This window comes from Primulina tabacum, chromosome 5 (genome assembly GCF_025594145.1).
Source record: "Primulina tabacum isolate GXHZ01 chromosome 5, ASM2559414v2, whole genome shotgun sequence".
NCBI classification, from domain to species: domain Eukaryota; kingdom Viridiplantae; phylum Streptophyta; class Magnoliopsida; order Lamiales; family Gesneriaceae; genus Primulina; species Primulina tabacum.
In genome coordinates, this window is record NC_134554.1 from 17,917,307 (window position 1) to 17,928,452 (window position 11,146).

At 39.1% G+C, this 11,146-nt stretch overlaps 1 protein-coding gene and 1 pseudogene across 1 annotated transcript; one reads left to right on the forward strand and one right to left on the reverse strand.

Annotated features, from left to right (window-relative positions):
• Window positions 1-611: 611 nt before the first annotated feature.
• On the forward strand, window positions 612-6,061 carry LOC142544207 (nonsense-mediated mRNA decay factor SMG7-like; annotated as a pseudogene).
• A 528-nt stretch (window positions 6,062-6,589) lies between these two features.
• LOC142547185 (phosphatidylinositol 4-phosphate 5-kinase 5-like) lies at window positions 6,590-10,129 on the reverse strand. Its single transcript, XM_075655339.1, has 8 exons — window positions 8,732-10,129; window positions 8,432-8,599; window positions 8,197-8,362; window positions 7,994-8,110; window positions 7,729-7,922; window positions 7,424-7,551; window positions 7,220-7,298; window positions 6,590-7,131 (listed from the first exon to the last, which is right to left on the reverse strand). Exons 1-8 carry the CDS (start codon window positions 9,901-9,903, stop codon window positions 6,843-6,845), a joined length of 2,313 nt encoding a protein of 770 aa, XP_075511454.1. The 5' UTR covers window positions 9,904-10,129; the 3' UTR covers window positions 6,590-6,842.
• Window positions 10,130-11,146: the final 1,017 nt, after the last annotated feature.

Consider the following 11,146-nt stretch of genomic DNA (forward strand, 5'->3'; position numbering starts at 1 on the left):
CTCCCCAGGACTCGATCCCATGACCTATAGGATAAGTACATTGATATCAAGAGTCTTGGTACCAATTGAGCTATTGTAACGACCATGGGCTATCCCGATCTTGGGCTCCCTCGGGGGCCTTTTCCCGTCTTGGGTTCCCACTGGGGCCTTCTCCCTCACGGGCTTTCCCATGCGTCATCACTCATAGGACTCTCCACACCAGGTTGGTGGAGTGTTACCTCCCCAAGTCTCGAACCCATGACCTTCTGGCATAAGTACATAGTTCAAAGAGACTTGGTACCAGTTGGGATGGGAAAAGGCCCCCGAGGGAGCCCAAGATCGTTACAATAAAACGCCTTTTATTGTAACGACCATGGGCTATCCCGATCTTGGGCTCCCTCGGGGGCCTTGTCCCATCTTGGGTTCCCTCTGGGGCCTTTTTCCTCACGGGCTTTTCCATGCGCCATCACTCATAGGACTCTCCACACCAGGTTGGTGGAGTGATACCTCCCCAAGTCTCGAACCCATGACCTCCAAGTCTCTTTGAACTATGTACTTATGCCAGGAGGTCATGGGTTCGAGACTTGGGGAGGTATCATTCCACCAACCTGGTGTGGAGAGTCCTATGAGTGATGGCGCATGGGAAAGCCCGTGAGGGAAAAGGCCCCAGAGGGAACCCAAGACGGGACAAGGCCTCCGAGGGAGCCCAAGATCGGGATAGCCCATGGTCGTTACAGATTGCTTGCCATTGTTACCCTCCAAACGTTGCTGAATACAAAACACTTAAACCTGCAAGTGTCTATATCAACATATTAATAAGAAAGTGTAAAGTAATTACTGATATAATATCAAGGTTGAAAAGTCATGTAAAGTTGGTCTCATGTGCTTATTTATAGGCTCCATTATTGTGAAATACCTAGCTTATGTGCGCATATACTTTGGACCTAAATTAGAAGCATATATTATCCATCTTTGGCTCATGAAGGAGGGGGAGTTTCAAGTGTTAAACTATCATGGGAATACCTTTCATGAGTTCATGTTTTTGGAAGAAATGAATCATTGAATATATTTAACTAATAGATAATGTGATGCAAAGCTGTAAGTTTACTGCTCTTGTAGAATTATGGATTCAGCTTTTAGCTCACGTTGAGCTGTCCCTGATAAGTGAGAACATGATATAGACCTTTGAACTACAGACAAAATTATTCTATGAACATAATACTACCGACACTATGTCATTATAGACGAATTTAGCCACTAGTTAAACCCATCCCTAGAACACACCAATAACTAACAAATCACGTGCCTGGTTGTGATGTCGCCTATGACTTAATTTACCCCCACTGATTAAAGAAGCAACTCATTTGTCTGTTATAGTACAAATACCTTGATACAATGTTGGAACAATAATCAGGAAGAAAAATGTATGCAAGAAAGTGAGAAGAAAGAATAACTTGAGCTTTTGGAACTAGATGGATTCCCGGAACGAGGAGTTTCTCTGTTTCTAGAACGAGTAGTCGAGGAGCCTCTGGAAAATAACGATAAAGAAACAAACGCAGCAGCCCAAAAAGAAAAGAAGCAGATCTAGTGGGCCAAAATTATATTTTTTTTAAATAGACTTCTTAGCACATCATTAAATTTTAGAAGTTTAATTTTTTTAAAAAAAAAAAATCAGGTCCACCTAGGCGCTCAGCCTCCGCCTCCGCCTAACGCCTGGGCTGGCCTCCGCTTAGGCGGTCGTCTAGGCCGCAATTTAGAACATTGATTTCATGCCACCATTGTTTCATTTATCTCGAGGACTTTGCTCGGTACAAGGGCTATATGGGGAGGGGGATTCTAAGGCTCGGGATTTCGCTGCTGCGTCTAGTTATTATATGCAAGCTTCTTCACTCTGGCCTTCAAGTGGTAATCCACAACATCAGGTGGATTCCTGTTTGTTTTTCTGTCGATTTGGAGGATTTTCCTTAAAATATCATGTATTATTCATATAGTTTAACATTTTCCCTTTTTTTTTTCAGCTTGCTATACTAGCTGGATATGCAAATGATGAATTGTTGTCTATATATCGCTATTTTCGAAGTTTAGCTGCCGATAATCCTTTTGTTACTGCAAGAGACAACTTGATCATCGCATTCGAGAAGGTAAAACCCTGTTGTATGAACAAATTTGACTTTACAAAATGCACAGGACTTTGTTTTTCTATCTATATGGTTTCCCCTGATGGTCATTATTTCTTTCTAGATAAAGCTTTGATCAGTAATATCCAGCATCAGCCCACAAGTTATATTCCATTCATCCTGAATTTGGTCTAGTCCTCCGACATGCTAGATGCCAGTCTACTAATATCAAGTGACGTGTCATATGCGTTCCATTGTGACACAATGAGCACAGACTCTGTAGCTAATGATGCCTTCTGATTTTGATGTCATCGGAACATTTTACGATCCCTTTTCCTGTTATTTTGCAGAATCGTCAGAGTTATAACCAACTACTTGAGATTCCTAAAGCTACTTTGGAGAAGACAGCACCTTTGAAGACGACAGGGAAAGGAAGAGGGAAAGGCGAAACAAGGCCGAATTTTAAAGATAATATGACAGTAACTAGTACAGTTAAGGAGAGATCGTCGAATAAATTTGAACTTTTCAAAGCCTTCGTCACAAGATTTATTAGACTGATCGGAATTCTCTATACGCGTGCAAGGTTTGCTAACGGATGTTTAGAAATTAAGGCTATTTTTTCAATGCAAAAATAATATTTCGCCGCTTTTTTTTTTCTCGTTGTTTAGTGGTTCCAGCTTGGAAACTTTTGCTGAAGTGTTCTCGGTGCTCAAGAATGATTTATCGGAACTCCTTTCTTTTGGCCCAAATGAGGAGTTCACTTTTGGTGCAGATATCACTGAGTGTATTCATATAAGAGTCAGGCTGGTCGTCATTATAATATTTTCTGTGCACAATTTGAGTAAGCAAAATGAAAGTCAGTCATGTGCTGATATCCTACAGCATTCAGTCTTGCTTCAAAATGCTTATACTGCTACATTTGAATTTATGGGCTGCATATTAACCAGTTAAATGATCCCTTGTCAAGCTATTTATTGCCCGGGATTAAGGTTTTTGTGGAGTGGTTGGCCAGTCATCAGGATGTTGCCATTTGCAGTGAACTGGAGGAGAAACAAGTAACTGCAAGGTCATTTTTCTGGAGCAAATGTGTTTCCTTGTTAAACAAACTCTTATCAAATGAATGTGTGTTTGGGAATGAAGATGAAGATGAAACGTGTTTTTCTAATATGAGCAAGTATGATGAGGGTGAAACTACAAATTTTCTCGCATTGCCCGAGGACTTTGAATTAAAGGGATTTCTTCCTCTTATTCCTGCCCAAACTATCCTTGATTTTTCTAGGAAACATTCCATTGGCAGTGATGGAGGCAATAAAGGAAAAGTTGCTCGTGCTCAAAGGATTATTGCAGCTGTAAAGGCTCTTGCTGGTGTAGTTCGGATTGGCCATGACGGATTTTATTTTGATACGAAATTGAAGAGATTTCTGATTGGTGTTGAACCTCGTATTTCTGATGATTATTTACAGCAAGTGCCGCTCAAATCCGATTTAAACGGTAACACTTCAGACATTTCACCGGAGGGCCAAATGGCTCACAATGCTGTGCCAAAGCTGGAAGCTAGCATAGAAGATGACGATGAGGATGAGGTGATTGTTTTTAAGCCTTCCACCATGGAGAAGAATTTGGGCAAATTCTCTTCAAAATTTACTTCTTCATGGGGTATTGCTCCTGTTGGTAGGGCTGGAACTATTGATTTTAGGGATGGAAATGTGTACTCATATGTTGGTCGTGATGGTTTTCTGTTGCAGATTGCAACAAGTACGAGAATGAAACCTTCTACAACCTTTCCTAGTGTCACTTCCCAGAATCATCAGCCGGTCCAGCCCAGCACAAAGTGGCTTGTAGCACAAGACCAAACAGTGAATGGATTGGCTCACTTGCATTTGATGGAAAATGAACCGTCTAGGAATTCTGAATTGGAAGGTCAGTTTGGGGTTTCTCAACCAGCTGCTGTTTCTGTTTCTGTTTCGTACCCACAGTTTGCTAGTGCTGTCACAAGCCATAATTACCAGCCACAGTCAAAGCTTGACTCTATTTTTTCCTCTGGAATAGATACTAACAGCATGGTAGTGAAACAACCTTCGATTACTTCAGCAGTACAAAAGAAAAATTCAGTGAGTAGGCCTGTCAGACACCTTGGTCCACCTCCTGGTTTTGGTTCTGCCCCTTCAAAAGTCGTGGATTAGTCATTTAACATGGCTGTGAGAAATGAAAGTCCTCCAATCACACAAATGGATTATTATAGCTGGCTCGATGGTTATCCGTTGCCATCATCAGATCGTAAAGCTGGATTTAACAATTCCATTAATCAAGTGGGACCTACAGTAGAGCCTGTGGGAAAGAACAACAGTACAACGGGATAGCAACTTCCCTTTCCCTGGGAAGCAATGTTCGGCGTTGCAAGTGCAGCATGAGAACCAGAATGGCCATCAGGATTATCGGTTGTCAGAAACTTTGAAGGCTTTTGCGAAGCAGCAGCAACAATTTCAGAAAGGAACTCAACAACCAAGGCCTCCACAGCAGTATCAAGGACAAACTCTCTCGGATGGTCGCTTCTTTGTGTGAGATGACCGTGCAAACATAGATGATAAAGGTGATTTCTTCTATTCCGTGTCAATACATTTTCACGATTATTTTTCTTTATTTTTCTTTTTCACTTTTACGGTTATTAGATTGTTTTTGTTAATGTAATGCTATTATCTAAGGAAGTCGTTGATTTTTATTAATTAAGGTTGTCACCAGTTTGCTTGCAGCGAATGTCCGTTGCCTGGTGAAATTATTTCTACTGCGGTCTTTGCAGATTGGCTATTGTTAAGTTCTTCTGAGAGCATGGATGGTCTTAGAGTCTAGCAGGCACCTGCTATTGAACAGCTTTTTCTGCTTATTTATGTATGAGTGTGTCTGTCTGTCCATCTCTCTTATTGCATGCCATTGGCACGTGTGCTCTCAATAATTGATGATGTTTTGGGCAATGATTTTAATAAATTTTATTGTGGAAGTAATTCATTGATGAACAGCACACTATATCACCTGTCTCTGGAGAGTTCTAGTATGGTTTTTTGAATATCTAGAGAAGGAAACCAGTTGGTTGGATTAGACATGGAGACTTTCCCTTTGATGAATATCTTATGCGTGGTTGAAAATATGAACAAGTATCTAAAGATCATTGGATTGATGCAAGGATCAAATTGACATTTATGTATGAACATATATAAAGCTGCTAGTTGTTGAGGCAATACTCGGGAACCTGCACGGATGTAGTTTATACGCTTGTTACTTCTGTTGGCTCAATTATATTTTGTTTATTTTGTCTCTAGTTACTCTTTAAACTCAACCATCTTCCTTCAGATTTGTAGCTCATGCATTCTTTTCCAAGTTTTACATACCTTTATGGTTCTCTTAAAATGTATCTTGTTCGGTGTATATGCAGCTTGTGTACCCACTTTCCAGGTTGGTTAAGTGGAACTTCTGGTGTCAAACGGTGAAGTTATTGATAAGCTTGATTGCCTTGTCTTGTTGGATAAGTTCAGGGTAAGCAAGCCTTCAAGTATATCAAATTTCGCCAACATCGTGGGTCTTTGGATGGAATTAAGAGAAATTGTGCTATAATCGCATTTTAGCCGGTGAAGATTCTTGGTATGAAGTCCTTGTATTTAACCTGCGCGCCAACCACAAGTTCTCTGGTGTCTTCGTAGCTGTCAGTTATCTGCTTGCCTTGAAGTTCTATTTTCAAATATTCTATGTCAACGGGAGTACTTCGTGGCTGTTATATTTGAATTAGTATATTCCATGAATGTTAGGTTTGAATAAGTATGTGACTATGTAAGCGTCAAAGGGACCCCAACTTTCCTAGTCTTTTTCCCCCCAACGTATGTTGATTGGTTACCGCGAAGACATTGCCAGTGATTTGTGTTTTGATATTATAATTTGCACGGGTGTTTCTTAGTATTGAGGTTTCAGTTGGCTGGTATGCTAGTGTTTAAACTTGAATTTGCGTTGTTACAGCTTTAATCCAATCCGTTGCAAGAAATTATAATAAGTTGAAGTGAATTGGGTGAATTTTTAAGTAACCTTATTGTTTCTTTTGGAAACTTGAGTTGAATTAAGCTAATATTTGTATGAAAGAGTTTGAAAGTAAATAGATTAGAGTTGCACGTTATTGCAAATCGGTTTTCCCTTACAAAAAAATGAGTACATTTGTGTTGCTCTGTGGAATATCGATCTTATTCTATACGATGGGTTGAGTTTTTGCTTTAGAGTTTAGGGCCACAGAAAGTACAGTCATTTTAAGCGAACATGGTTCTAGCTAGAGTTTGAATTCTAAAGATTAAATTAGATTAAAAATCAATTCATTATAATTTGAAGCACAAATATCTCATTTGATTTGGTGAGCCATCATAGAATAGTCATATTGTGATTTTCTTTTTTATTATTTTTTGATTGTACAACTCTTTCATTCTATTATAGGTAATCCCTTAATAATTTCCATTGGCGAACAAATATATTTCAAATCTGATATGAAAATTTCATCCGAGTAAATTTGGCCCAAGAGGGCAATCCTAGAATATATCCGTTAAAACTCACTGTGGCAACTTATCTTTTACAGACGAATAACATTTGTGGCTGCTGCTGTGTTTCCTATATCTTTCCCAGCTCAAACCAGGTCAAAAAATATACACAAAGAACAAATAAATAAACCAATATATGCATAAACGATGATAAGATTTCACAGATGGGGTCGATTATCTTTCACGTGTCTTCAGCAAAAACTTTAAAAATATAATCGCGAAAACGCCTTGAGTACTGTCTCGGATCAACAGCTGATATCGAGTTGGGGTCGTATTGGATGGACTTATAAGCATGCTCAAGTTTCTTGGTTATGTCGTAATCTTGAAGAATGTCTATGATTCCAAAAAACATTATTACATCATAGTATTCTCCAGTTGGTTCTCCTATCAGCTGAACTTCACCGTCATTTCTTCTTTCAGTTCTTTCCACTCTTACAGGCATGTTAATTCCTAATTTTATGCTAGCCCACCTGGGAAAAAAGTTTGCCTTTTAAGGTATCGGCACTTGAAACTAAGAATGTGCCAATAAAAATGGAAAGTATTATCAAAATTTGTTACCCTTCAGGATCTAGAAGCAATTGATCTACATCTGCTCTAGATAAACGTGGAACTGATTCGGTTTCTGAACCTCCGTTATCTGCACCAGAGGAGAAATTTGATTTATTTTTTCTTGAAACGTTATATCTCGAGGTCAATTGTGAATAATCAAGAGGGAAAAGGAATATTACAATGGCAATAATCATAGACAAGTTAAGTCATTACCGACAGGTGTTCTTGCACCAGAAGGAGTATGATCATCATTTGATGCTTCTATGAAATGAAGACCAACTAGGAGGCTATAGTCCATAATTCTCTCCTGTTCAAGAAACTCACAGTCCTTGTCAGCTTGCCTGCCGGGGAAAAAATAGTTTCATTTTCTTGAACCAAACGAAAATTATAGGACATGCTATGTTTTTTTAATGCTAAAAGTTGTAGTTACTTTTCCTTCTTCCAAAAAAAAAAAAGAAGAGCTAAGAGAAGGGCTCGTCTCATCCTTTTTCTAACATATTGGCTTAATAAGGTATTACCTTCGAAATTCTTGAAACCATGTCTTTTGGAGACGGAAGATGAAGTTGAGATCGAGATCCTTGAGTGTTGTAGTTGCATCAATCTCTGATTCTGGTTTATCAGTCAATCTCCCAAAAGTCGAGCCTTTCAAGTCGTATCTTCTGTGGATCATATATTCAGAACAGAAGAGATTTCCCATGATGATGAACCGTACCTAAACCATGCAGCATGTTAAATCTTTCAAGATATATTAAAAAGCCTAACGTAATATGTTTTCAATCTTACCTTCTTCTGTGCAGGTCCATTCAACTTGACACAGTGCAGGCCAAAATATTTTGTCACTAGGGTGTTCTCAAATGCTCGAACATGATTATAATATGCATTTAACATCCTCAGAAGAACCTGAAACATACGGTATATGCATAAATAAGAATACTTCTTTTGTGCTGGATTGGATTATACGTCAGAGAAACAAATAGAAGTCTCACTTTTACTTCTGCCTTTTTCATCGTCTTAATCATGTAGCGATCATCATTTGTTAAGTAAAAGAAGCTCCCACTTTTTCCCGGAGAGGAAAGTTCTCGTAATGCATCGTCCCCACATATTGATAACATGTAATCTGCTGCATCCACCTTGAACAACATCCTCAAAGTCCTGCATGAATTTATCATTCTATGTTTAGAATCCAAGATTGCTATTCTCAGCTATAAATTGTGTTTTTACCTAAACACTTTTGGGCAATAATCCTTCCATCTAAACTCACAGGACTGGTGTGGAGGAGTAATCTTGGAACCTTCCGGAGGAAACTTTGTCCAATATTTTTCCTTGGGGTCAAAGGCAGATGGCTTCAAATCCAATGATGGAGGTGGACCAGGTCTTCCGACTGAATGCCTGCACATCACCATTGATAAAGAGAATCATTTGTATCTTCCAAGAATAAATGTCAAGAACAATGACTATAAGCCGAGGCAGGCCCAACTGGGGAGAGTTATTTTCTGAAAGCCCCTGGATGTTGTTAATTACCTAATTCCCAGCTGCAGATTAAGCATAAGATCGTAATTCCTATGCCCTTTACATATTGTCTCCCCTTGTCTCTTCACCACTTTCGGTATCCTGAGTGGACTGCCTCGAGTACTCATACCCTCAACAGGTAAACCGGAGAAGGTGTCATCACTGTCATTTCCCGCTATTGCACCCCTGTCAAGAACACCGGCACTGCAATGATAAGGAGAGGCTCCATCCGACAAACGCATCCTAGCCATATCCTTATCTACAGCTGCATCTATTCTACCATCAACAGACATCCTTCTCGGCTTAACACTTGATTCCGCGCCCTTAGCAGACCTCCAAACCGCGAGCTTCTTTTGCGATGGCCATATAGGGACCTTTTCTGCAGGACAAACCGTACAATCCTTCAAATCATTATTAAATACTTCTTGAGGATCCCATTCAAGATTTCCCACCACTACTGATCCTGAGGGATAGTAAGTCCCATTCTGTTCTTTAGCATCCTTGCTCCAATATCCTGTATAAAAACTTCCGTCCGGCCATCTAAACGTCCCATTTCCTTTCGGAAATCCATCCTCCCAGTTTCCTTCGTACAAATTCTCGTTAGTCCAATATATTGTTCCCTTCCCACTGATTTTCCCATTTTTCCATTCTCCAACATAATAAGTCCCACTCTTCCATAGATATTTACCATTTCCTTCTTGCGAACCACGGCTCCATTCGCCTTCATAACTGTCACCATTAGCATACTCCTTCAAACCAAAACCATGCTTCAGATTCATCACCCATGAACCCCTGTACATTCCCCCATTGGCCCCAGTGTACGTCCCTTCTCCATCCATAAAACCACTCTTGAAATTTCCTTGGTATGACGCGCCAGATGGCCAACTAAATGTGCCTTTTCCCATTGATTTTCCTCGAAACCATTCTCCCACATACATACATCCATCCGTCCACCAGTATTTCCCGTGTCCATGTGGGAAATTATCGGCCCAATAACCGTTGTAATAGTCGCCATTCGGTAGAAATCTTTCTGCATGATGCACTTCTCCACTTGCATGCCCATCTTCTTGATCCTCATTTTCTTCCTCAACATTATCTACTGCATAAGATGTGCCGAATATCGTGTTGGCACGTTTCTTGGCTGCAGCCTGTGTTTTACGCACTGTCGCCTCCCACGCCTTCATGGCTAGGCTAAAAATATCTCAAAATGACAGAATATATTCATTAATTTGAATCAAACAAACCAAGATATAAGTTTTATTGAAATATAATCTCCATTGTGGTTGAAGAATTTGTCATGCAAGTTAAGGATAGGTAGATTAAGATTGGCAAACAAACAATCTTTCATTCTCTTTCATTACCCCTCCTTTCTTTTTCCTCCCTTTGTGGAGAGAAAATGGAAACAATGAGGCAAACAATCTAAGCCAAACAAAAAGAAAAAAAAAAGAAGAAATTCTTGACCTTGTATATATATATATATATATATATATATGTCCCCTTTCTTGCTACTTTTGCATAAGTTGTTTTTATGTAATGGAAATCCCTTTTTTTTTAAAGAGACCCTTTGATCGTTGTTTCATTTGGATTTAATTGGTCAAAAAATCTCACTGTACTATGTTTAGACATTGACTGTTCTCTGACAGCCTTAACATAGAAATTTTATGCACATTATCTTATAAATTCTAAGATGAAGACTTTGTTAATCAAACGTTAACATCGCTTCAGACATGAAGGCCACCTTACATTTGGCAAGTTAAGGGAATTTAGGGTCTAAACATAGCAACACACACAGAGCTTTTTACATATGTTACAGAGATCAACAACTCATTTCTTTTTCTTTTTTTCCTTAATTTTTTTTTTTTTTTTGCAAAATATCCCAATTTGTGCTCATATTTATAATCTTTATTTCGATGCAATGCCGTAAAATATTACAAGTTGTATGTATTGTTATATTCAACTTGGTCTATGCAATTTAATATTGTAGGATAACATCACCAAATATATCAAAAATCTATACAATACATTTATTGCTTAGCATCTTAATACGAGGAGGGTAAAACCAACGACCGAGTCAGGAATTCACATCGTTTAGATAGAGTCAGATTTTTAGTTTTGTTGTTTCGACGTCCAGAGTAGGAGGATCATGAGTTGAATGTTGGAGGATTGGTGAAAAAATGTGATAGATGAGTTTGAGGCAAGGTTGCATGGGGAGGATTGCCGAAATACTGAGTCGATATCAAGTATTTAGCCAACAATACTGGATATGCTGTCGAACAAGAAGTTTGGGAGATTTTGGCAAGATGATGATGATAAACATGAAAGAATTGGCCAATGATTTGTATCCGAAATCATCTCACCACCGAGAAGGATAATTCAAATGTAAATGATGCTGACAACACCAATCCTCTGAAAATATTCAATCAGGCG

Excerpts from the sequence above, each read along its gene's own strand:
- LOC142547185 (XM_075655339.1), bottom strand. The coding sequence starts at position 9,903 with ATGAAGGCGTGGGAGGCGACAGTGCGTAAAACACAGGCTGCAGCCAAG. Across the intron at positions 8,111-8,196 it reads TGAAAAAGGCAGAAGTAAAA|GTTCTTCTGAGGATGTTAAA; the intron begins GTGAGACTTCTA and ends CGTATGTTTCAG. Across the intron at positions 7,299-7,423 it reads TGGTGCAAGAACACCTGTCG|ATAACGGAGGTTCAGAAACC; the intron begins GTAATGACTTAA and ends CCTCTGGTGCAG.